Consider the following 27,170-nt stretch of genomic DNA (forward strand, 5'->3'; position numbering starts at 1 on the left):
CCTTCCTCCCCTGTTCATTAAGACATTTTATGGACACTCTCCCTCGATCATTAAGACATCTTGATAGGTACGTGGATAGGAAAGGTTTAGCGGGATGTGGGGGCAAAAATGAGCCAATGGGACTGGTTGAGGTGGACCCCAGGGTCGACATAGTCATGTTGGGCCAAGCAGCCTGTCTCCATCCTGTATGATTCTGTGACTCCAGTAAAGAATAAAGGCCAAGATTGGGTTGTCAAGAGTGGTGGGGGGGGGGGTAGTGATGAAATCCTACACAGAGTGAAAGGGAACATTTCCCCTAGCAATGGGATCAATGGCAAGGAGCCATGGATTAACAGTGACAGGTGTGATGATCAGAACAGAGATGGGGACAAAGGAAGTGTGGTAGGAACCCAGAAACCTTCCCACGTCTACAATGTGCCCACGGAGACCCTCAATTCGGTCTACTCGCAGGACCGTTCTCAGAGAGGTGTCATTGTTTCCCCCCCCACCCCCACTCATTCACATTTTGGGATTAGGATATCAGCGACAGAGCCAGCATCTATTGCCCGTCCCTAATTTCCCCTTGAGAAGGCGGTGGTAAGCTGCCTCCAAGACCACTGCATCCCTTTGGGGAAGGTGCTCCCACTGTACTTTCAGAAGCCAGCTCTAGTGACACTGAAATTAAGGTGACAGATTTCCAGTTTGGGGAGGGTGCAGCTTGTAAAGTAAACTGCAGGTGGTGGTGTTCCAATCTGCTCAGAGCCCTCATCCTGCACAGTGGTACGGGCCACAGGCTTGGGAGGGGGAGCTGCTGCGGACAGGATGAGTAACAACAGTCCATGTTGTAGACGGAGCATTTTGCAGCCACTGTGGGCTGGCTATGGAGGGAATGAGCATTTAGAAGGCTCATAGGAAGAGAGCCAAGCTTTGCCCTGGGTGGTGAAGGGTTTCAATACCGTTGCAGCAGGGTCCATTCAGGTGAATGGAGAATACTCCACCCCACTCCTGACTTGTGCCTTGTCGATGATGGAAAGGCACTGGGGTGTCTGTAAGTGAGTCACCCTTTGACAAGGTCAGAGCCAGGCCAGATGAGCTCCTGATCAATGGTGACTCCCCAGGATAATGGTAAGACCTTCTCCTCTCATCCCAATCAGAGCCTAGATCTTCTCAGTCTTAATGTTACAGGAGGAATTGAGCACAGGTCCAACGTTCCTGCACACTGGTGAGTCCCATCTCTGCCCTGCCACAGCTGGAGCCGTGGTCCAAAAGACTCACCAGCTTGTTTATTAATACGACTGACTCTTTCCAACTTTGAGCCGACGTCCATTCTGGGCTACCTGGGCAACATTTCCAGAGTCTACTGAATAAGGGCAGAGTTCAGCTAACTTCATTCGTCACACTCAAAGGGCCTCATAACTCCAGTGGAATTATTCTGCAATGGGAACCTTCCTGTTCTTAAATGAACCTCTTCTTGTCCCAGTGTATAATTCTTTACTCTTATCAGGTCATCCTTCAATAGGATCTGGCTTCTTGCCAGTGGAAGCCTTTGAGTTCACCCTTTTGCCAATGGGTTGTGATGTAAGCTCAGTTGGAATGCATTTCAAGAGCTTTTGGAGTTAAAGGGTTGGATGAGAAGGGCAGGAGACTTAATGCACGCTGTGGTTTTTATCTAGTGCTAATCCCTGATGATTGTGCAGGAAAGGTGTGCATGCTCCTGTCAAACTGACATACACCTCCAGCCACAAAACAGGCCAACAAAAGAAATACTGTCTCTTTAAAGCAGTTCCTCTCCCCTGAAGCAGTGATCCTGTTAACAAGACGAGAATAGTTACAAGGCAATGGACGTTGGTTTCTGTAACAGAGCAATTGCCAGGGGGCTAGTTCAGGTACAACGGGACAAATGGCCCCCACTGTACTGTGTCGGAAGGCAACTTCCCCTACTGCCCAGCTCTGCCACTCTCCGATTAGCAGGATAACCTTCATCTTAACAGGATCACATGCCTTAAGCTGACATTCAGTTGATACAAACAGTTTTGCACCAGAGGATCAGAACATGTCAATACAGAGCAAGAACAGGCCAACATGCACTGAAAGCAAAAAATAAACATGGAGCAGGAACATTGCTTCGAAGATACGTGCTGACAGAGCCACAGCAATCAGGGTACACGGAGAACACACCCTCATAAACATTAAGCCCCACACCTGGACAAATGACACAGATGAGAAGGGAGAGGGGATTTTTTGCCTATCACTACGTTATATCTGTACACAGCGTCAACCCCAGGGGAATTCTGCGTGAAAGGGCAAGTTTGCCTCCCTGCTTTTACTCAGCAAGGATTCCGGCCCTTCCCTCCCCAACAGTGGGGACCCATGGATAAGAAAAACTTACCGAGAGGCAGAACAACTCTCGATCTAACCTCAGCACTCAACACCAGGTTGATCTTTAGCATTTGGTGCACTACACCGATCTTTGATCGCTAACACAAAGCTCAGCCTGCATCACATCCAAATGCTTTGGGGAATGTTACACAGGAAGCAAGTGGCTCATTAATTGATCCCTGCGGGGAGCGACAAAGAGTGAAAATCTGAAGGCATCACATTTTATTACTTGGTGATTTTAGGTTTGGGATCACTTGGCTTCACTGCACACAGCACGGTTCCGTATATCTCCTGTGCATTTACACCGGGAAGTGATTTATATTCAACGAGGAATATTCATTAGAGATATTAAACTCATCTGAATGGCAGCTCATTAGCCCTTCCAATTTACAAGTGCCTTTTGCCTACAAAGTTCCTACAGATTTGTGAAAATTGCCTCAAGGGGCATGGAATTAATATAAAAAATGTTATTTTTTTAGGATCAATAGGCTTTGGGGGAATGAGGGAGGAGTTTTTGAATGGGACACCAAATTGGTGCATCAGCAAGTTTAACTGTAGCAGTAATGTGAGAGGATTAATTGCCTCACTGTAATCACTATAGCAACCGAAGACAGCAAACGATTCATAAGATGATAAAGAGCAGAATTAGGCCATCTAGTCCATCAAGTGTACTCTTCCATTCAATCATTTCTAATTTTTGTTTTAATACCCATCCTCCCACCTTCTCCCTGTAATCCTTAACTATCTTCTCAATCAAGAAGCCACCAATCTCTGCCTTCAATACATCCAACGACTTGGCTTTTTCAGCCCTCTGTCCACAGATTCAACAGACTCTAGCAGAAGGAATTCTTTCTCATCTCAGTTTTAAAGAGATGTCTCTTTATTAAGAGGCTGTGCCCTCGGATCCTAGACTCTCATACTAATGGAAATGTTCTCTCCACGTTCCAGGCCTTTCAGCATCTGGTAAGTTTCAATGAGATCCCACCTCATCCTTCTGAACTCTGTCAAGTAGAGGCCCAGAGATAACAAATGCTCCTCATACCTTTCATTCTGGTGCCCCTCCTCTGGAACCACGACTCATGAACGATAATTAAGAAGAACAGAACTGCACGTATTACTACTGGTGTGGCTTTCACTAAAGCCCAGGGTAGCTGTGAGAATTCACCTGCTTCTGTACAACAACTTTCTTCCAATAAAAGTTAATGATTTCATGTTGTGAGCTGTTAATTCAGAATCCATTGCATTCCAGGTCAGAACATTAGAACAAATTGAAGAATTGCCTTCAAACCGGAAGGGTGATTGATACTTACTTCTCATTCAGTGGGCACCTTTCTTATGCATCTGTATTGCGATCAATTATCACCATAAAGGCTTGTGATGTTGCCCGTGAGACACAGGAGAAGAATTAGGCCATTTGGCCCATCGCGTCTGCTCCACCATTTCATCATGGCTGATCCAATTCCCTCTCAGCCCCAGTCTCCTGCCTTCACCCCGTAACCCTTCATGCCCTGACCAATCAAGAATCTATCAAACTCCACCTTAAGCTTACATAAAGACTTGGTCTCCACGGCTGCTTGTGGCAAAGAATTCCACAGATTCGCTACTCTTTGGCAAAAGAAATTCCTCCTCATCGCTGTTCTAAAAGGATGCCCCTATACTCTGTTCTTAGTCTCCCCCACCATAGGAGATATCCTCCCTACATCCACTTTATCAAGGCCTTTCAACATTCGATAGGTTTCATTTAGGTCACCCTCAATCTTCTGAATTCCAGAGAGTACATGCCCAGAGCCATCAAATGACATCTGAAATTTACCCCATGAAATCCACGCTATTAGCTTGAAACTGGTTAACTTTCCACCCAATTTTGATTGAGTGGGAGTGGATAGAGTAGAACCTTCTACACCTACACCTCTTAGGTGCCGCTGCCAAGTTTAGTTTCACTGTTGTACGTAATAAAGGCCTCCACATTCCAGGTGCCCAACAAGGTGAATAGCTTGCCAGAGAAAGCTGGAAATACTCAACAGGTCAGAGGTCAAAGAGCATCTATGGGTTGGGGAGGGGGTGAGGAACATAAGAGTTTCAGGTCAACGACCTTAATCAGTGTTGTTCTGACTCTGATTGTTTGGTTGCTATTTCAACATATGAACCATGGCACAGTGGCATGGAGGTCAGTGCCACACTTTACCGTGCCAGCTGCAAGGTCGGTGCTGGATTCCCTCTGCTGTCTGTAAGGAGTTTGTACCTTTTTTCTGTGACCATGTGGGTTTCCTGCAGGGATCCAATTTCTCCCACATTCCAAAAGGTGAGTTGTGGGAATGACATGTGGGAAGCTTGACAACACTTGCGGCCTGCCAGAATCATCCTTACTGATTTGATTTGACACAAACGACACACTTCACTCAATGTTTCGATGTACATGTGGCACATAAAGCTAATCTTTAAAAAAGACCCCAAAATGTGAAGTAACTTTGCACATGTGCGTCGAGATACGTGACTTGATAAAATAAATTCAGTTTATAATCATATTTACAACATCTTCTGAATTTGGATGTTTTTTTCTACATCTGATTCTTTATTTCCCTGCCCCTGACAGAAAGACCTGGTAGTTTGCTTTTGCATTTGGACCAGTTGTGATCCAGAGGGTGAGCCGCCATTCAGGAATGTGGCTTTTCACCAACCGGAGTGACACATCTGCCAAAATCCTGTCAAAATGTAGCACATTGCCTTGGGAATCATTAAAGAATTAAAATTAAAGTGTGAACTATTTGTGCAATACTTTGGCAGGGAAGAGTTCTATGTCAATTTTCAGTTAACTCTTCCCTTCCAAAATCAATGATCAGCCAGGATCTGGCAAAACATCATGCTGATGCTGTTTCATTTGGCTGTACTCATGGGTATTCATGCATGGCTGAATGACAATTAAACCTGAAGTTGAACTGGACATGGCAATAATATGCCTTCCCTAGATTTGTCCTCTTTTAATCCGAAGGCTAATATAACACTAACATCTCTTGAAGGCGAGATACGTACACAATTAGAGACACACACAATAAATGAAAACCCTCTTCCCTTCTTGGATCCATCAACAAGCACTTAAAAATCTAGATTGATCCTCAGTTCTGTCTAAATGTTCATGCCACAAAACTAAGCTCGGAAAATAGAACATAGAACCACAGGAGGAGGGAACAGGCCACTCAGCCCTCTATGTCTCTGCTGAACATGATACCAAATTGAACTACACCAACAGTTTGCACATGATCCAAATATCATTTTCACAAGAAGCGACAAATCACACAAAAGCACACGGATAGGCACATGGATGAAAGAAAAAGGGAGGGCTGTGTAAGACGGAAGGGTTAGATTGTTCTTAGAGTAGATTAACAGGTTGGCACAACATTGTGGGCCGAAGGGCCTGTACTGTGCTGTACTGTTCTACGTTCTAATGTATAAAAATTAATTATTGTCTCACCTCATCTGATTTTAGTCAAATCAAAGATTCGTTACCATCTTGTGTATATATGGGACATGAAGGTCGATACTGGCCAACTCTACAGCTTTCATAATGGCGTGGTATGGCAACTGCCCTACACCTGACCTCAAGAAACTGCAAAGAGTTGTAGACACAATTCAGTACACCACAGAGACCAGCCTCCCCTCCAAGGACTCTGCCTATACTTCCTGCTGCCTCGTAAATCAGCCGGCGTAATCAAAGAGTCCAGATATTCTCTCTTCTCCCCTCTAAGACTGAGTAGAAGATACAAAAGCCTGGAAGCATGTACCATCAGGTTCAAGGAGTTTCTACCCCTCTGTTGTAAGACTATTAAATAGGCCTTAGTGTGAGACATTGGACTCTCGGCATCACAATCTACCTCGTTATGATCTTGTTTTACCTGCACTGCACTTTCTCTGCAGCTGTTACACTTTACTCAGCATTGTTATTGTTTTATCTAGTTCTGCTTCAATGCACTGGGTAATGATCTGATCTGTATGAACAGTGTGCAAGCTTTTCACTGTATCTCTGAACATGTGACAGTAATAAACCAATTCCAATAATGACTCTGCTAAAATATAACCAATGTTCTGACAGTCAGCATTTGTCCAAATCATGTTGCAGTTGGCAGGTGTCAAAGGCTACCTCGACCACGGGAATCATGCAACCACAGTGACAAACGCCAGGAGCACAGCTGGTCCCAAATACAGAACCCACACTCGTCGTACCTGGCTACATCTACAGCAGTCAACCGCATTACTTGATTACTCGGTACACATATTCCATTGCATCTGCTCTTGGCTGTTTAGAAGCTGAATAAGGAATTGCTATTTTACAATTTAACTCAATGGCAAAACATAGAGTTTAGGTTAATAAAAATGCCTTTCCTCGCTTCATGTTAAATGATTCAATAAACCTCACCCCTCGAATCCAGCAACCCTGAACACTGACCCTGGATGCCAGTGTCTCCTGCATGTCCATGATGGCAGTGCGATTAGACTATAAGACATAGGAGCAGATTTGGGCTATTTGGCCCATCAAATCTGTTCCAGCATTTGATTATGGCTTATTTTTCTCCCCCTCTCAACCCCATTCTCCTGTCTTCTCCCCATAACCTTTGATGCTCAATGACTTGGACTCCATAGTGCCTCTGGCAATAAATTCCACTGATGCACTAACCCCTGGCTAACGAAATTCCTCCTCATCTCTCTTCTAAACGGACATTCCCCCCCAACCTTTTTATTCTGTCTTCCCCTTTCCTTTCCACTCCTGAAGAATGGTCTCAGCCTGAAATGTCCAAAAATCTTAACACCATAAAATATAGGAGCAGAAATAGGCCATTTGGCCCATCAAGTCTGCACCACCATTTCATCATGCCCTGACTAATCAAGAATTTATCAACCCCTGCCTTAAATGTACCTAATGACTTGGCCTCCACTGCCATCTGTGGCAACGAATTCCACAGATTCACCAACTCTTCTCTGTTCAAAAGGAACGTCCTTATACTTTGAAGCTATGCCTTCTGGTCCTCGACTCTCCCACCATTAGAAACATCCTCTTCACATCCACTCTATCTCGGCTTTTCAATATTCGGTAGGTTTGTTTAGATTAAGTGCCAGTTGGTCAGTAGTCAGAGTATACTAGAGCATGCTACAGTGGCATCCGGTGATCTACTGTTAATGCATTAGCACAAGGCTGTGGCTGGCTGGTTCTGTGCAGTTGATTGGGAAACTGGGCAGAGTTGGCGCTGGCCGCTAACAGGTGATGACACCGTGTTCATCCAGCGGACTGGCCTCGTCGGGATCACTGAAACTCACTGAGCTGTCCTCCTCCAGCTCCAGGCCCTCATCCTCCGGGTGCAAGCTGCCCAGGGAGAAGCCTCTGCTAGCTAGGGGTAAGGGGTCCAGGGCCACGGGGTTCCCGAATGCCAGTGGGAAGCCGGCGGGGTGGGCCCCCTCCGAGTCCGACTCGCTGGACTCTGTCCCGCTGCTGGTGGAGCCGTCGGCGAGCTGGGCCGCGCCTAAGCCGACCGGGAAGAGCCGGGGGACGGGCCGACTCGATCGAGTCGGTGGTAACCGGGTGGATGTGAATCTGCCCCGGGGAGAACGTCCGGGGCCACCCTCGCTTAGCGGCGTGGAGGCCAGGCGGCTGAGGATGAGGGGGTCGGTCTCCGACCTGTTCCGGGAGACTGCTGCCCTCTCTGCCCGCTCGCGGCTTAACGCAGGGGAGCAGTGGCTGTTGTAATCACACCAACGGCTGCCCGCTCCCCCCCACCCGCAGTGGCCGTTTTGCACGGGCAAGCCCTTGGGGGTGGCCCAGCGCACGCCACCGTTGGGGCTTGACCCCTTGCCCCGCGTGCCTGCCGGTGTCACTGCGGGGACGTCGGCCGCAGCGACGGAAGACGCCCGTCGCAACAGAGAGCTGTGCCGCAGTGCCGGGGACACCCCCTCCAGGCTGAAGGACAGGTCGGCCGAGGCAAAGTCCTCGCCCTCCAGCTCCCTCCTGACCCTTGTGAAGCTGAGGCCTGGAGAGTCCCAGCGCCCAAGACAGGCTGCCCTCTCCTTCCTGGTGACTGAGCCCTCCTCTGGGATGTCATTTGCCCGCGGTGTGGAGCTGAATAACCGCGCCTGCACTAGCTCATGCTCGCTATCTGCGTCACTGCAGTCGATGTAAGGAATGGAAGAGCTGCTGCTGTGAGCAGTTCGGGATGCTGGACCTGCACTCTGTTGGTCTTGCTGTGCCTTCGCCAGCTGGGTCTTCTCCCTCGCCGCCGCCTCCTCCTCCTGCTTGTCCCTCCTGGGGCTTCGGGACGGTGAGGAACTCTTGCTCTCTGCCGCTGGCTTCTCGGCAGCCAGGCGGGGAGCCGCCGGCTCTTTCCTCTCGCTGGGAGACGGAGGTCCCGTTGACGGGCACTCTGTCCTGTAGGGAAAGTCGTCACTCTGGAATAGAGAGAGAAATAAAGTGTGAGGGAGACGCAGGAGACAGCAGGGGCTGGAATCTGAAGCAACACACAAAACACTGGAGAAACTCAGTGACTTGGGCAGCATCCGTTGGAGGGAAATGGGCAGTTGGCATTTCAGGTCAAGACACTTCATGTGTTCTGATCATTCAATCTGGATTCATTCAGTGCAAGCAAAGCGTCTTGCTGGATTATGGTCTAGATCAGGGGCTCCCAACCTTTTCCATGCCATGGGTCAATACCAATAAGCAAGGGGTCCATGCACCCCAGGCTGGGGACCTTGTTCTAGATTGTTGTATAGAAACATAGAAACATAGAAAATAGGTGCAGGAGTAGGCCATTTGGCCCTTCGAGCCTGCACCGCCATTTATTATGATCATGGCTGATCATCCAACTCAGAACCCTGCACCAGCCTTCCCTCCATACCCCCTGATCCCCGTAGCCACAAGGGCCATATCTAACTCCTTCTTAAATATAGCCAATGAACTGGCCTCAACTGTTTCCTGTGGCAGAGAATTCCACAGATTCACCACTCTCTGTGTGAAGAAGTTTTTCCTAATCTCGATCCTAAAAGGCTTCCCCTTTATCCTCAAACTGTGACCCCTTGTTCTGGACTTCCCCAACATCAGGAACAATCTTCCTGCATCTAGCCTGTCCAATCCCTTTAGGATTTTATACGTTTCAATCAGATCCCCCCTCAATCTTCTAAATTCCAACGAGTACAAGCCCAGTTCATCCAGTCTTTCTTCATATGAAAGTCCTGCCATCCCAGGAATCAATCTGGTGAACCTTCTTTGTACTCCCTCTATGGCAAGGATGTCTTTCCTCAGATTAGGGGACCAAAACTGCACACAATACTCCAGGTGTGGTCTCACCAAGGCCTTGTACAACTGCAGTAGTACCTCCCTGCTCTTGTACTCGAATCCTCTCGCTATAAATGCCAGCATACCATTCGCCTTTTTCACCGCCTGCTGTACCTGCATGCCCACTTTCAATGACTGGTGTATAATGACACCCAGGTCTCGTTGCACCTCCCCTTTTCCTAATCGGCCACCATTCAGATAATAATCTGTTTTCCTATTTTTGCCACCAAAGTGGATAACTTCACATTTATCCACATTAAATTGCATCTGCCATGAATTTGCCCACTCATCCAACCTATCCAAGTCACTCTGCATCCTCTTAGCATCCTCCTCACAGCTAACACTGCCACCCAGCTTCGTGTCATCCGCAAACTTGGAGATGCTGCATTTAATTCCCTCATCCAAGTCATTAATATATATTGTAAACAACTGGGGTCCCAGCACTGAGCCTTGCGGTACCCCACTAGTCACCGCCTGCCATTCTGAAAAGATCCCGTTTATTCCCACTCTTTGCTTCCTGTCTGCTAACCAATTCTCCATCCACATCAATACCTTACCCCCAATACCGTGTGCTTTAAGTTTACACACTAATCTCCCGTGTGGGACCTTGTCAAAAGCCTTTTGAAAATCCAAATATACCACATCCACTGGTTCTCCCCTATCCACTCTACTAGTTAAATCCTCAAAAAATTCTATGAGATTCGTCAGACATGATTTTCCTTTCACAAATCCATGCTGACTTTGTCCGATGATTTCACCGCTTTCCAAATGTGCTGTTATCACATCTTTGATAACTGACTCCAGCAGTTTCCCCACCACCAACATTAGGCTAACCGGTCTATAATTCCCCGGTTTCTCTCTCCCTCCTTTTTTAAAAAGTGGGGTTACATTAGCCACCCTCCAATCCTCAGGAACTAGTCCAGAATCTAACGAGTTTTGAAAAATTATCACTAATGCATCCACTATTTCTTGGGCTACTTCCTTAAGCACTCTAGGATGCAGACCATCTGGCCCTGGGGATTTATCTGCCTTTAATCCCTTCAATTTACCTAACACCACTTCCCTACTATTTATTGTGTTTTCCCTTGTAGTTTTAGCTTTCTTTTTATTTGTTCATATGTTTATATCATCTATTTGTCTCTAAACTTTTAGTAACTTGGTAGTCCATTTGATTCTATTTTACTGCAGTTTCTTCATTTACAAAACTGAACTGTAACTCAGTCAGTACCTGTCCATTGGTTTATTTTCTAAACCAGTCCAGAAAAAAGAGAGAGCCTGTGTTCAAGTTCCTTTGTTACTTCTTTACCTACCTTGCCTGCTGGTACAGGCTGACCCTGTCTGATCTGTACTGTAATGAACACCTAATAAAGAGACAGTAAACTTCAGACTTTCACCTCAATCTTGACTTCCAAAGAACTTTCTGTACAGATCAAACCTCAACCCAAACATGAACTGTCGATTTCTCCCCATAAGTACTGCCTGACCATACAAACCTTGACACTGGATTCTACCCTACTCTGGTCTTCGTGTGGTTATTAGTTCCAGCCATGACTCTACATCATTATAAGAAGGTTATGGATTTAAATCTCACTCATGACCTGAAGCATTTGGACTGACTCTCCCAGTGCAGAGCTATGGGAGGGCCGCACTGTCAAAAGAGTCATCTGAAACATTACTGAAAGCCTTCCCATTGAACAAAGAAGATCTCACCACTCTGTTTAAGAGAGCAGAGTATTTCTTCTCAGAATGCTGGCCAACAATAACAAAGCTTAGGATCAGAACTGTCTATGAAAGCTTGCCCTGCAATATTCCCATCAGATTTCCTACTTTACAGCTTCTAGAAATCTTCATTCACTGTACAGCAGCACGTCAGCATCCCTGCACAGGCTGTGAAAGGCTCTACCCAAATTCAAACCTCTCCTAACAGCAGCCTCCTCAAGCACCTTCTCTGCCATCTCGTGTAGGTATTGAAGAGCTTCACGATTAATGTTTAACACCAACCCAACCCGGCGTCATCTTCCATTGGCCGCCATCGGTGAGGAAAGCCACTGGTTGAGCAAGAGTCAATGGGAAGTCTTATCTTACAGGTGAACTCCTCACCATTTAGATCAGGACCTCCCAACCCAGGGTCCATGGAGCTCTTGCTTAATGGTATTGGTCCACGCCATAAGAAAGGGTGGGATCCCCTGAGTTAGATAGTGACTGTGTGCTGCTTTGCCTTCAACAGGTAGTGAAGCCAGAACCTCTTGGGGCTCCTTTGGCAAGGCAGCAGTACACAGAGATGGTGACTGGCTCTCCGTACCCAAGAAAAAGAGTACAATTATTGCATGTGGTCTAATAGAGTATTGTTTCCAGTCACCCCCAATACAGGAAGGAGAAAATGACTGAAGTTTGTTCAGTTTCTCCTTATAACTCATGCCCTCTATGTACCTGGTAAATCTCCTACGTACCCTCTGCAAAACATCCACATCATTTCTGTAGTGACCAGACCTGCACACAATCCTCCAAGTATGTCCAAACCAAAGTTTTATACAGCTGCAGCAATAAATTCTCAGCTCTCATACTCAAAATCCCTGACCGATGAAGGCTAGCATGCCACACATCTTTTTAACCAATCTATCTCCTGGTGTTGCCCCTTGCAGGGAGCAAAGGATTTGGACTCCAAGATCCCTCTGTCCATCAGTACTGTTAAGGGTCCTGTTTTTTATATATATATATCTCTGTACACGTCACACTTACATAAAACATTAAGTAATATCTATTACCCTATAACCCCTTTCTCCAGGGGTTCCCAACCTGGGGTCCATGGACTTGTCAGTTAATGGTAAGGGTCCACGGCATAAAAAAGGTTGAGAACCCCTGCCTTAGTCATTTGAGTGAACAAACAGAAACGGAAAACAGATCTGATAATCATTTACTGTAGACAATATCACTTGCTGATTTACTGACTTGTTTTGGCACCATTGACTGATGATCTGGCAGACTTCGGATGGACCGCAATTTACTGTGTTTCCTGAAAGATTAAAAAAAAGTGTTGGTAACAACTTTAATTAAAGATTAATCAAAAACAGCAGTAACGTAGCTTCTCTTAACAGATGATCTTAGGAATAGCTGCGCCATTTGACCAGAATTTGCAGGATGGATTGCAAATGGTCAAAGAACAGGGTGCCACGGTGGTGTAGCGGTTAGCGCGACACTATTACAACTTGAGGCTTCAGAGTTCAGAGTTCAATTCCAACGTCCTCTGTAAGAAAGTTTGTACGTCCTTCCCATGTGCGCATGGGTTTCCTCTGGGTGCTCCGGTTTCCTCCCACAGTCCAAAGACGTACTGGTTAGTAGGTTAGTTGGTCATTGTAAACTGACCTGTGATTCGGCTGGGGTTAATTCAGTGGGTTGCTGGGCGGCGAGGCTCGAGGGCCAGAAGGGCCCGTTTCCTGCTGTGTCTCTAATTCTGACAGAACTTGATTGCGTTGGCCAGCCTCTCCCAGAATCTATCGTATGCATTCTCCCGTGCCCACGGGCATCTGCACTGCTGTTGATGGCCAGCAGCAACGGAACAACGTGACAACAGAAGCACAAACATTCACAGCGTCAGGAAATGCTTCCGACTCCCAGCTCACCAAAGTTTTTGTACCATTTAATCAGGTTGATGGGTAGGAAAGGTTTGGAAGGATACAGGCCAAACACAGGTGCCAGAATCTGAAGCAACAGAGAACCTGCCTGAAGAGCTCAGCAGGTTGAGCATGATATGTGATGGGAAAGGAGTTGTCGATGTTTTAGGTCAAAATCCTTCATTAGTCCCAAAGCACCCTGAAATTTTAACAATTTATTTCTTCCCGTGGATGCTCCTCAACCCGCGAGTTCCTCCAGCAGATAGTTTGTTGCTCCAAAAGCAAATGCGACCTTCCAAAGCCAGGACTTCCTCCATAGAGGATTAAGATGATGGTAAAGTGCATGGGTTGTCACCAGCTCCTACAGCTTCCGCTCCAGGTCGCACATCATCCCAACTTGGAAGTATTTCACTCCTCTTCTCCCTCCCACACTTTTACAATTCCATATTCTGGCTTCCCTCTTACTCCCTCCCTTCTCATCTGCCCTTCACCTCCCTCAGGTGCTCGTCTTCCTTTCCTTTTTCCCATGGTCCACCCTCCTCTCCTATCAGATTCCTTCTTCATCAACCCTTTATCTTTTCCACCTACCATTTCCCGGCTTCTCACTTCATCCCCCTCCCACCTCACAGCCACCTGTCTTCCTCCTCAACTGGCTTCACCTATCAACTGCCACCTGGTACTCCTTCCCCTCTCCCCCACCATCTTCCCCATTCCTTTCCAGTCCAGATGAAGGGTCTCAGCCTGAAACATCAACCGCTTACTCCCCTCCACAGACACTCACTGACCTGCTGAGTTCCTTCACTATCTTGTGTGTTGCCTTGGAGGAGTATCACCTGGCCATCATCGCTGGGCCAAATTCCAGGAACTCCCTTGCAAAGGGACAGTGGGAGCGGCTCAGGAGCATTCTCAAGGGCAATTAGGGACAGGCATTAAATGCTGGCCAGGGCATTTATCTCCCATAGGTGAATTACAAACCTCAACAATGGTCTTGGGTGTGGGACCCACAGTGTAGTACCATATTCCATGTTGATTCTCTGCAGATGAATGAGCAATTAGAATTGGTGCCCTAATGCTGGATTGGCAAAGGAGCAAGAGCAGTGGTTGATGCAGCTCGGCCTCAGAAAGATTTCCAGACCTTTGGGTCATGGCCAGTGGTGACTGGGTGTGGCCGGAATTACAGGTACCAATTTCTAACCTTACCAATCTCATCCTCCCACCAGCTGTTGCGATATGGACAACCTCTCGCTCATGGTTTGGCAGCACGTTAATGTGATATTTTTCAGCGCCAGCTGAAAGATTGGGATTCAAATGCCGCTGCTGTCTATAAGGAGTTCGTACGCTCCCCCACCCCCCACCCCGTGACTATATGATGCATGGGTTAGGCTTAGTAAGCTGTTGGCATGTTATGTTGGTGTCTGAAGCATGGGTGCCCCCAGATCATTTCACATTTCACGGTATGTTCCAATGCTTCAGTGTACATATGACAAATTAAACTAATCTATCCTGAATCACTTCCCTCACTCTCTTACCTCCTCAAACAGGCTGATACCAGAGAAACAAGTTTGCAATGATGTATTCTCCGACTTCTGGTACTGGCCCCTTTTCTCTCTCTTTTCAGTCTACCTAGTTCCTCCTACAGCCATCCCAGCCCCCCCCCCATTAATACTACTTCTCCCCCCTTTTTCATTGCCCATCACCCACACTCTCCTCCCACTGGGTCCCCTCCCCCACTGTTCCCATCTGCCCCTCCCCACATCCCTCATCTCCTTCTATGCTCCGCCTTCCTCTGTCAGTTTCCATCACCTGTGACCCTTTGATATCTCCACCTACCATCTCCCAGCCTCTGTCACCACTTCCACCCTCCCTCCTCCATTCACCTACCACCCTCCTCACCTGGATCCACCTATCACCTACCAGTTCTGCTCCACCCCTTACACTCCCCTCTTCACAGTGGCTATCTCCCCTCTATCTTTCAATCGAGATGAAGGGTCTCGACTCGAAATGTCGACCCTCCATGTCCCTGCTCAGACGCTGCCTGACGTACCGAGTTCCTCCGGCCTTTCGTGTGTTGGTACCAGAGATCAGGTTTGTTGGAAGGTCAATGTCCTGAACTCTGATTCTCTCTCCATAAGCTGCTTGACCTGTTTATTTACAGTCACAGATTCACTGCTTATACAGCTTGAAATAGGCCCTTCAGCCCAAACTGTCCATGTTGACCAATCTGCCAACCTGAGCTGGTCCTATCTACCTGTGTTCACCTGCAGCACTGTGCAAAAGTCTTGGGCACATATGTAGCTCGGTTGCCCAAGACTTTAGCACAGTACTGTAGTAATTTTATGTATTGCACTGTACTGCTGCCACAAAAGAAAACAAATTTCATGACATATGTGAGTGATGATAAACCTGATTCTGCTATGGGTCTCTGTTGTGGACTGTGAGTGGGAAGGGGGCAGGGAGAGGGGGATCATGGTTGGGAAAAGGGAGAGGGGAGGGAGTGGGAGGCATCAGAGAGACGTTCTGTAATGACCAATAAACCAATTGTTTGGAATCAAAATGACCTTGCCTGATATCCCAGGGCTGACTGTGTCTGCACCCATATCACCCCCTGCCCCTGGCACTCCTTCTCTGCCACCTGTCCCACACCCCTCCTGTGTTGCTCCATCCTCACCAATCCTAACGTCCTTGCTCTTGCCAAATTTACAAACTCACCCTCTGCTGCATGTTGACAATTACAGTATTGTGCAAAAGTCAAAGGCACTATATATACAAACCCCATTTCCAGAAAAGTTGGGATATTTTCCAAAATGCAATAAAAACAAAAATCTGTGATACGTTAATTCACGTGAACCTTTATTTAACTGACAAAAGTACAAAGAAAAGATTTCCAATCGTTTTACTGACCAACTTAATTGTATTTTGTAAATATACACAAATTTAGAATTTGATGGCTGCAACACACTCAACAAAAGTTGGGACAGAGTTAAAATAAGATTGAAAAGTGCACAGAAAAGTCATGCTACTGTGACAATTATAGCCACCTGGGCTCGGGAGTACTTCGGAAAACCATTGTCACTCAACGCAGTCCATCGCTGCATCCAGAAATGAAACTTGAAACTGTATTACGCAAGGAGGAAGCCATACATCAACTCTATGCAGAAACGCCGGTGAGTCCTCTGGGCCCGAGCTCATCTCAGATGGACCGAAAGACTGTGCAACCGTGTGCTGTGGTCAGATGAGTCTGCATTTCAGCTAGTTTTCGGAAAAAATGGGCGTCGAGTGCTCCGTGCCAAAGATGAAAATGATCATCCAGATTGTTATCAGCGAAAGGTGCAAAAGCCAGCATCTGTGATGGTATGGGGGTGCATCAGTGCCCACGGCATGGGTGAGTTGCATGTATGTGGAGGTACCATTGACTCTGAGGCGTATATTAGGATTTTAGAGAGACATATGTTGCCATCAAGGTGACGTCTCTTCTCGGGACGTCCATGCTTATTTCAGCAAGACAAAGCCAGACCACATTCTGCACAGGCTACAACAGCGTGGCTTTGTAGACACAGAGTGCGTGTGCTTGACTGGCCTGCTGCTAGTCCAGATCTATCTCCTATTGAAAATGTATGGCGCATCATGAAGAGGAGAATCAGACAACGGAGACCACGGAATGTTGAGCAGCTGAAGTCTTATATGAAGCATGAATGGACAAAATTTTCAATAGCAAATCTACTACAATTAGTATCCTCAGTTCCAAAACGATTAAAAAGTGTTATTAAAAGGAAAGGTGATGTAACACAATGGTAAACATGCATCTGTCCCAACTTTTGTTGAGTGTTGCAGCCATCAAATTCTAAATTTCTGTATGTTTACAAAATACAATTAAGTTGGTCAGTAAAACTATTGAAAATCTTTTCTTTGTACCTTTGTCAGTTAAATAAAGGTTCACGTGAATTAACATATCACAGATTTTTGTTTTTATTGCATTTTTGAAAATATCCCGACTTTTCTGGAAATGGGGTTTGTAGTTTTAGATTTCCCCATGCTGGAGAAAAGACTGTGATTGTTCACCTTATCAATGTCCCTCATGACTTCATAAACCTCTATAAAGTCACTCCTTTGCTCCAGGGGAAAAAATCTCAGTCACTCCTTATAACCCAAGCCCTCCTGTGCTGGTAATGTCCTCGTAAATATTTTTTGTGTCCTCTCCAGTTTTACGATGTCCTCCCTATAGCTGGGTGACCAGAGCTATGTGCAGAACTCCAAAAGTAACCTGATCAAGATCTCGTGACAGTGGTAACATGACGTCCCATCTCCTGTACACAGTACCCTGAGCGATGAAGGCCAGTGTGACAAACGCCTTCAGCACCCTATCCACCTGTGACGCCAGTTTCAGGGAGCTATGTACCTGCACCCCTAGGTCTCTCAGTTCAACACCACTCTCCAGGACTCTACCACTCATGCATCAAGGCCCACCCTTGTTGCTTAACCAAAATGCAACACTTTGCCATTTATCTGAATTAAAACTCCTGTCAAAAGACAACTTCAGTTTCTGAAGCAACATGCACAAAATGCTGGAGGAATTCAGCAGGTCAGGCAGCATCTACGGAAATGAATAAATAGTTAACGTTCCCGCCCTTCTTTGAGACTTCAAAGGAAGGGGGAAGAAGTCAGAATAAAAATGTGGGGGAGGGGAAGGAGTATAGCTGGAAGGTGATAGGTGAGGTCAGGTCAGGTGGGTGGGAAAGGTCAAGGGCTGGAGAAGAAGGAATCTGATAGGAGAGGAGAGTGAACCATAGGAGAAAGGGAAGGAGGAGGGGACCCAGGGCAGGTGATAGGCAGATGAGGAAAGGTAAATGACCAGATTGGAGAATAGGAGAAGAGGGGAAGGGAGGGAATTTTTTTTTTTAAACCAGGAGAAATCGATATTCATGTCATCAGGCTGGAGGTCACCCAGACGGGACAGAAGATGATGCTCCTCCATGCTGACATATCAGAACGGGAATGGGAATTGAAATGTTTGGCCACCAGGGACTTCCGCTTTTGGCGGATGGAGTGGAGGTGCTTGTTGAGAAATTAAATTTCTGCCTTCTAGTTTCCATTCCTAACTGGAGTTATGCAGGAATCCTTACTATGTTGTTTCAATGCCACACCCTGCCAGGGTACACTGATACTTGGTAAGAAGAGCAATGGCATATGGCCAGGTAAAGAAACATGCTCACCTCTCAAACTGTATCTTTTTGTATCCGCCTTCTTTAACATAGTCCAGCAGTTGCTTCTGGGTCCTCCCACTGCAACAGAGGGAAGGGAACGTTACTCACCCAAGCTGCCTTCCATGGAATTTTGCCGGACTGTTTGATGTTTTATGATTTATAAATACAGAAACCCTCCTTATCATAAGTGTCCAGGCATCAGCTGTCAGCAGTCCCAGCTCGCCAAGCCAAAAATCCTTGAGTCACTCATCAGTCACTTGATTTTGTGCTTTCATCAACTTTGCAAAAGTCTCCAATTGTCTCGGTACCTCTGTTTCCACAGCCCCAGGCATCTTTCTTCTTTAACTATGCCCCAATTCTCTTTCAAATGTTCCTGTGAAATCAGCTTCCCCGCCCTTACAGGGTGTTCCAGACATACTGAGTTAAGCATTTCCCTGTGGGTCTTCTGTGGATCTTCTTCACTCCGTGTCCTCTGGACACTCGCCCTCCCGATCCTTGCTTCTCCTCACTCACTCCATCACAACCTTTACTGATTTTCATTGCCACCATTAAAGCCTCTCCTTAACCTTCTCTGCAACCTGCCTGCCACCCTGGCCATTCCCTTTTCTCTCTTCTGCTTTCTGGGAGAAGATACAGGAGCTCGAAAGCCCAAGCAAACTGAACAGCTTCTTCCCCACTGCTCTCAGTTTTGGAAACAATCACCTCTCTGTCATCGCCCTGCCGGTGATGCTTCCATATTCTCAAACCCGTAATTCTACCTCTTCTGTAATTGTCATTTCTTTTTACAACACTTCTGGCTGCATCACAAACTTCGCACCATTCTGCTGTTTAGTGCTTGTCGTTGTATTTATTATCACCCTGTGAACCGTTTGCTCTGCGAGCTTTTCACAAACAAAGGATTCAAATACAATCTGATGCATGTGACAATAAACTAACCTGAATGGGAATCTGACACGGGCCACCCCAGCTCAGGGAGGTGGGAGGAGACTGCGGACATTCCCTCCAACAGGACAGTGTAATTGCTTGGAAGCTGGTGCAAGTCACATGAGCTCTTGAGATGGAAAGCAGCTGGAAAACAGCCAGCTCTTCCAATCAAGAAAAAAGCAAGGACAAAAACATCCCAACCCCTCAGCACAACCCTAACCCACATGGTCGACACAGCCACTAGTTTGTATAGCACAACCATAGAAAGAAGGAAAGGTCAGGACAGAGAGTGAACTTCAGAATCTGAGGATAAACAGACCTTGGTCTACCGTTTCAAGCTCAGTACTGCAGCATTCCATCAGCCTCAGCCCTCACTCAGCGGGACACCACCTGTTACTGCTCTCCCACAGAGCAGCACGACCTTAGCACAAGCAAAGCAGCCACTTGTAACCGCATAACCTGCAATGCTCTTTCCACATGGCCAGGTTTTTGGCCAAATTCGCAGACGATACGATTATAGGCGGTGGAGCAGGTCGTGTTGAGGAACCAGTGAGTATGCGGAAGGACTTAGACAGATGAGACAATGGACTGAGACAATGGGCAGATGGAATATAGCTGAGGGAAGTTTATCGTCATGCACTTTGGTAGAAGCAGTAAAGGTGTAGACTAATTTCTAAATGGGCAGAAAGTTCAGAAATCTGTGGTGCAAAGGGACTGGGGATTCCTCATGCAGGATTCATTAAAGGTTAACTTGCAGGTTGAGACAGTGGTAAGGAAAGCAAATGCAACATTTTCATTCAATTGGAGAGGACGAGAATATAAAAACAAGGGTGCATTGCTGGGGCTTTATAAGGCGTTGCTCAGATCGCACTTGAAGTGTTGTGAGCTGTTTTGGGCCCCTTATCTAAGAAAGGATGTGCTGGCTTTGGAGAGGGTCCAGAGGAGATTCACGAGAATGATCATGGGAATGAAAGGGTTAACACATGAGAAACATTTGATGGCTCTGGGCCTGAACTCCCTGGAGTTCAGAAGAATAAGAGGATATCTCATAGAAACCTATTGAATATTGAAAGATCTAGAATGAGTGGACGTGGGGAGGATGTTTCCTATGGTGGGGGAGGTCTAGGACCAGAAGGCCCAGCTTCAGAAAAGAAGGGCATCCATTTAGAACAGATATGAGGAAAAATTTGTGTCCCACTGAACAGCCCCCCTCTCACTCCAGTGTCCCACTGAACAGCCCCCCTCTCACTCCGGTGTCCCACTGAACAGCCCCCCCTCTCACTCCGGTGTCCCACTGAACAGCCCCCCTCTCACTCCAGTGTCCCACTGAACAGCCCCCCTCTCACTCCAGTGTCCCACTGAACAGCCCCCCTCTCACTTCAGTGTCCCACTGAACAGCCCCCATCTCACTCCAGTGTCCCACTGAACAGCCCCCCTCTCACTCCAGTGTCCCACTGAACAGCCCCCCTCTCACTCCGGTGTCCCACTGAACAGCCCCCCTCTCACTCCGGTGTCCCACTGAACAGCCCCCCCTCTCACTCCGGTGTCCCACTGAACAGCCCCCCTCTCACTCCGGTGTCCCACTGAACAGCCCTCCTCTCACTCCGGTGTCCCACTGAACAGCCCCCCTCTCACTCCGGTGTCCCACTGAACAGCCCCCCTCTCACTCCAGTGTCCCACTGAACAGCCCCCCTCTCACTCCAGTGTCCCACTGAACAGCCCCCCTCTCACTCCAGTGTCCCACTGAACAGCCCCCCTCTCACTCCAGTGTCCCACTGAACAGCCCCTCTCTCACTCCAGTGTCCCACTGAACAGCCCCTCTCTCAATCCAGTGTCCCACTGAACAGCCCCCCCTCTCAATCCAGTGTCCCACTGAACAGCCCCCTCTCAATCCAGTGTCCCACTGAACAGTCCCTCTCTCGCTCCACTGTCCCACTGAACAGCCCCTATCTCACTCCAGTGTCCCACTGATCAGCCCCTATCTCACTCCAGTGTCCCACTGAACAGCCCCTCTCTCACTCCAGTGTCCCACTGAACAGCCCCCCTCTCAATCCAGTGTCCCACTGAACAGCCCCCCTCTCACTCCAGTGTCCCACTGAACAGTCCCTCTCTCGCTCCACTGTCCCACTGAACAGCCCCTATCTCACTCCAGTGTCCCACTGAACAGCCCCTCTCTCACTCCAGTGTCCCACTGAACAGCCCCTCTCTCACTCCAGTGTCCCACTGAACAGCCCCCCTCTCACTCCAGTGTCCCACTGAACAGCCCCTATCTCGCTCCAGTGTCCCACTGAACAGTCCCACTCTCGCTCCACTGTCCCACTGAACAGCCCCCCTCTCGCTCCAGTGTCCCACCGAACAGCCCCTCTCTCACTCCAGTGTCCCACCGAACAGCCCCTCTCTCGCTCCAGTGTCCCACTGAACAGCATCTCTCATTCCAGTGTCCCACCGAACAGCCGCTCTCTCACTCCAGCGTCCCACTGAACAGCTCCTCTCTCACTCCAGTGTCGCACCGAACAGCCGCTCTCTCACTCCAGTGTCCCACTGAACAGCTCCTCTCTCACTCCAGTGTCCCACTGAACAGCCGCTCTCTCACTCTCGTGTCCCACACTGGAGCAGCTGGACAGTAAAGACACCCATAAGAAACTTTGGAGATTTGCTCAGCACATCATGGGAACCAGCCTTCCCTCTATCAACTCTGCCTACATTAACTGCTGTCCCAGTAAAGCAGCCAGCATAATCAACCCCCCCCCACTGCAAACATTCTCTTTACTCCCCTCTCCTATCAGGCAGAAGATACAAAAAACTGAAAGCACGTCCATCATGCTCAAAGTCAGCTTATAACACCACTGAATGCTCCCATCGTATGATAAGATGGACCCTTGACCTCACAATCTATGTTGTTATGCTCCTGCACCTAATTGTCCACCTGCCGTTACACCTTATTTGCATCCTGTTATTGTTTTATCTAAATTGTTCTACCTCAATGCACTGTGTAAAGAACTGTTCTGTATGACCAGTACTCAGGATAAGCTCTTCACTAATTTGGTATTAAAGACCATTGAACTGCTCTTCCTTCAATGCAGTGCTCCCTCAGCACAGCCCTCTGCAACACACCCTCACCAAAAGGGAGGTGCTCCCTCATCACTGCTACTCCAGGACATGGTGCTCCCCTGACAACATCCCTTCCACAGCATACTCCTCCGTCGGCAACACCCTCCCCACAACGCCGCGTTCTGTGACTAGCAGGCACTGGCGACTCATCTACGCGAGAAGGTACGAACGTAGTGGTCACCACCTTGGCTCTACACTGTACCTGAACCTGAAGGAGGATCCTCGGCTGAAGAGGAGGGGCTTGGGTTTGGGTTTTGGCTCCTCAAACAGTCGGAAGAAGGCATGATATTCCACGCAGATCTTCCAGAAGGCCTTGCAGGAATCTCGGCTGGCCATGGTAAACTCCAAGGTGTCCTGACAGGACTGCAGAGAAGATGCAAGGGCACAAAGGTCAGCACTGGTTGCGGAGAGGGAAGCAACTGGAGAGAGGGACCGGGACCGGTTAACACTCACATTTGTCTCTGGACGGAACTTAATGAGGAACCGCTTCCTTTTGAAGCTCAGCTTGCGAACCTTGGCCCAGTTGAACGAGTTGATCTTGTTATTCCCCTGCACCAGACATCAAAACATCAACGTGTTAGAATGAACCCAAGTGGGACAGGAAGAAAATCTAAAAAATACTGCCGTGGTCAGAAACAGGAAATAGAATCTGACAATAACCTAAATACTCTACAGGTCAGGCTAGAGAGAAAAACAGAGTTCCAGATTTAGGAAAGAGAGATTTAAAATCGTTTTTCTAACTTTAAAAACAAGTAAATTTAGAAGCATTTTAATTATAAGAATATTGCCAGCACTTGAAGAAATATGTTACTGGAGAGGTTGAGCAAGCTAGGACTTTACTCCTTGGGGTGTAGGAGAATGACAGGCAATCTTATTGAGGTGTGTAAAATCATGAGGGACACAGAAAGGGTGAGTGCACACAATCTTTTTCCCAAGGAAAGAAAATCAAGAATGAGAGGGCACAGGTTTAAGGTGAGAGGGGAGAGAACAAGGGACAACTTTTTCACCCAGAGCATGGTCTGCAGATGCACCGACTGCCAGGGAGAGCGGTTGAGCCAGATACATTAACAGCATTTGGATAAGGATATGGATCGGAAAGATTCAAAGGGATGTGGGTCAACTGTAAACAAATGGGACGAGCTTAGGTTGGCACCTGGATGGCATGAAGGGCCTTTTTCCAATCTGCAGGACAGATTCTTTTGCAGTCCCGATGAATGATTTCTGTTCATCGCGTTAATCCTGTTTCTTCCCCCCACAGATGCTGCTTGCCCTGCTGAGCGTTGCCAACATTTGCTGCTGATGTGTGAGGGAAGGCACGGGGCTGCGTCACCCCCACCGTACACACGCACCCCCTCTCACCTGGAAGACAATAATTCCCGTGTGCGACACAGAGAGGTTGATCTTCGACCCTTCCCTGTCCTTCGCTCGGTGCTGGCGGATTCCATACATTTCCAACTTCCTCGCGATCTCCAGGAGCTGGTAGTCAGAAGTCGCAGGTGTTTGACCACTTTAGCCGGGAGAGACAAGCAAAGGGGGTAATTCCATGAGACGGCTTCTCAGAAAAACCTGCCAGTCTCCAGTCCCCGCCTTCCACCCATGATTTCTGCACTGATGCTCCTGGCCTCCACTGACACCCTGTCAAGGTTGTCTCCCCGCCAGGGAGTGCCTAACGTCCCTGAAGTCCCACATCGTCAGGGAAATGTCAAGTCAGTAAGTGCGGAACAGGCGGGAGCATAGATTTAAGGGAAAGACGTGGAAGAGTTAAGACCGTAAGAGGTGGGAGCAGAATTAGATCATTCAGCCATTTGAGTTTGCTCAGCCATTTAATCATAGCTGATTGGGTGACAGAAACAATTCCACGTCCCATTCTCATTCTGATATATCTATCCACGGCCTCCTCTACTGTAAAGATGAAGCCACACTCAGGTTGGAGGAACAACACCTTATATTCCGTCAGGGTAGCCTCCAACCTGGTGGCATGAACATTGACTTCTCTAACTCCCGTTAATGCCCCACTACTTCCTCTTCGTAAACCATCTGTTACTTATTTGTTTATATACACACTTTCTTTTTCTCTCTCTCCTTTTTCTCCCTCTGCCCCTCTCACTATACCCCTTGCCCATCCTCTGGTTTCCCCCCCTTCCCCTTTTCCTTCTCCCTAGGCCTTCTGTCCCACAATCCTCTCATATCCCCTTTGCTAATCAGCTGTCCAGCTCTTGGCTCCATCCGTCCCCCTCCTGTCTTCTCCTATCATTTCCGATCTCCCCCTCCCCCCCACTTTCAAATCTCTGACTGGCTCTTCCTTCAGTTAGTCCTGACGAAGGGTCTCGGCCCGAAACGTCGACTGCATCTCTTCCTAGAGATGCTGCCTGGCCTGCTGCGTTCACCAGCAACTTTTAAGTGCATTTTAAAACTACTTGAATACTTTCACCTCTAGGCCGATAGATTGAAGTTTCAGCAGGCTGCTTTGGCATTTTCTTTATTAATTCAGATTTACCGGAAATTAAGTTTTTAATCTTTTCAATGAATAATTCTTCACTCACTACCGTTGGTACTATCTACAGGAGGTGCTGTCTCAGGGAAGCAACATCTGTCAACACAGATCCCCACCCTCTGGGCCATGCCATCTTCTCACAGCTACCATCGGGCAGGAGGGACAGAAGCCCAAAGTCTCACACCACCAGGTCAAGAACAGCTACTTCCCTTCAGATCCTGAACCAAGCCACACACCCCTAATCACAGCAGCGCTATGACAGCTTTGCACCACAACGGACTTTGTGTTCTTTCTTGTTAAATTTGTGTTTAATTTTTGTTGTTCTTGTGAATGCAACTTATCAGATGCAATGTACCTGTGATATTGATGCAAGTTCTCCATTGCACCTATTGCATATTTACTTATGCACTTAATAATGAACTTGACTTTGAATACCTCTTGACCCCCAGGCCTTAAACAAAGAGCTTGCAGGCTCCAGCTACGTGGATGTCAATCTTCCTTAAGATCGACCCTCCTGGTCTGACAATGTCTTTGTTACACAACTATCGTTCTTCTCCTCAAATTCCCTTAGTGGTCCTCAATTTCCAGATGTCCCACTCCACCAATTCTGGCGTCTTGGCATCAGACAGGGCAGCCAGTTGTCATTGATCATGAACTTCAGGAAGGGGAAATTGGGAGAACACACACCAGCCCTCATTGTCTAAGGAAAGGACGAGCAGCTTCAAGTTCCTGGGCATCAACGTCTCAGGGGTTCTATCCTAAGCCCAACATATTAAGGCAGTTACAAAGAAGGCACACCAGTGGCTGGACTTCACTAGAGGTTTGAGGAGAGTTGGTACAGTACTGTGCTAGTCTTAGGCACATGTAGAAAAGTTCTGTAAAGCAAAGATGTTTTCAAAAATAATCAAATGAAAAGTTTCTAAATAGCAAAAAGAACAGAGCAGTAAGCAGTAAAAATCTAAATCAAATCAATGTTTGGTGTGACCATCCTCTTTGCCTTTAAAACTGCAACAATTCTTTTAGGGACACTGTTGTGCAGTTTTATACGAAAATCGGTTAATAGGTTGTTCCAAGCATCTTGGAGAACTTGCCGCAGTTCTTCTGCAGACTGTGGGTGTCTTGCTTGCTTCTGCCTGTCCAGGTAATCCCAGACAGCCTCAATAATGTTGAGATCAAGGCTCTGTGGAGGCCATACCATCTGAAACCATATAAAAGATCTAGGGTGCCTAAGACTTTTGCACAGCACTGTATTATCACCAAATACTCTTACAAATTTCTATTGATGTACCCAGCATTGAGGACATCTCCAAGAGACGTGCCTCGATAAGGGTGACGTCTACCAGTGCAGACCCTCGCTATCTGGGACTGCCTCCTTTGCATAAGCGCCATCGGGGAAGAGATTCAGGAAGCTGAAGACCCACACTCAGTGATTCAGAAACAGCTTCTTCCTCTCCGCCATCAGATTTCTGAATGGTGCATGAAAAGGATGTTGCCTGGGCTGGAGGACTTTAATTTCGGGGACAGATTAGATTGGGCTCATCTTCCCTGGAGCAAAGGAGGCAGAGGGGTGGTCTGCTGGAGGTGTATAAAATTATGGGGCAAGATCTTTGTTCCAGTGGTAGAAGTATCAAAAACAAGGGGGCATAGGTTTAAGGTGAGAGGAAGGGACTTCAAAGGAGATCTGAAAGGTATTTTAAATAGTGGTTGATATCGTGGAACTCACTGACAGAGTCAGATACAATGCTATGTTTGAGAAGTATTTAGGCAGATGCTTAAATAGGCAAGTCATAGAAGGATAATGGACCAAATACAGATAAATGGAATTAGTGTGGATGGACAAATAGGTCAGCTCGGACATGGCGAGTCGAAGGGCCTGTTTCTGTGTCCCCAATCCAACTTTGTAAACCAGTTCCAACCACTTCACCAAATGGGAGTCAACTCAAGCCTTAGAGTGCATCACATTGCAGAGTGGCATTATGTTTATGCTCCTGGTATGGCAGTCCTGAGGTTTAACTACTCCAATGCAGTTGCAAGTTCGAATTCTGCCACGGGAAGCTAAATATCCTAAATAAATCAAGTGATCCTCAGTGCTGACGAAGCTTTAGGGCACGGGGCGGTTGTGAAAGCCCATCTGGATCCACTAATCTGCTCCAGGGGAG

General features: G+C 47.4%; 1 protein-coding gene across 6 annotated transcripts in view; it reads right to left on the reverse strand.

Moving 5' to 3' along the window:
- farp1 (FERM, RhoGEF (ARHGEF) and pleckstrin domain protein 1 (chondrocyte-derived)) overlaps positions 1 to 27,170 on the reverse strand; it is a 278,773-nt gene that overhangs the window by 88,520 nt on the left and 163,083 nt on the right. For all 6 annotated transcript variants that reach the window (XM_063048415.1, XM_063048411.1, XM_063048414.1 and 3 more), the window contains exons 8-13: positions 23,877 to 24,024; positions 22,971 to 23,066; positions 22,720 to 22,880; positions 18,492 to 18,560; positions 12,620 to 12,683; positions 8,565 to 8,787 (exon numbers count right to left, since the gene is read on the reverse strand). In XM_063048415.1, the coding sequence (XP_062904485.1) occupies positions 8,565 to 8,787; positions 12,620 to 12,683; positions 18,492 to 18,560; positions 22,720 to 22,880; positions 22,971 to 23,066; positions 23,877 to 24,024 (761 nt within the window). The remainder of the gene's footprint in view (positions 1 to 8,564; positions 8,788 to 12,619; positions 12,684 to 18,491; positions 18,561 to 22,719; positions 22,881 to 22,970; positions 23,067 to 23,876; positions 24,025 to 27,170) is intronic.

This window comes from Mobula hypostoma, chromosome 5 (genome assembly GCF_963921235.1).
Source record: "Mobula hypostoma chromosome 5, sMobHyp1.1, whole genome shotgun sequence".
Lineage (NCBI taxonomy): Eukaryota > Metazoa > Chordata > Chondrichthyes > Myliobatiformes > Myliobatidae > Mobula > Mobula hypostoma.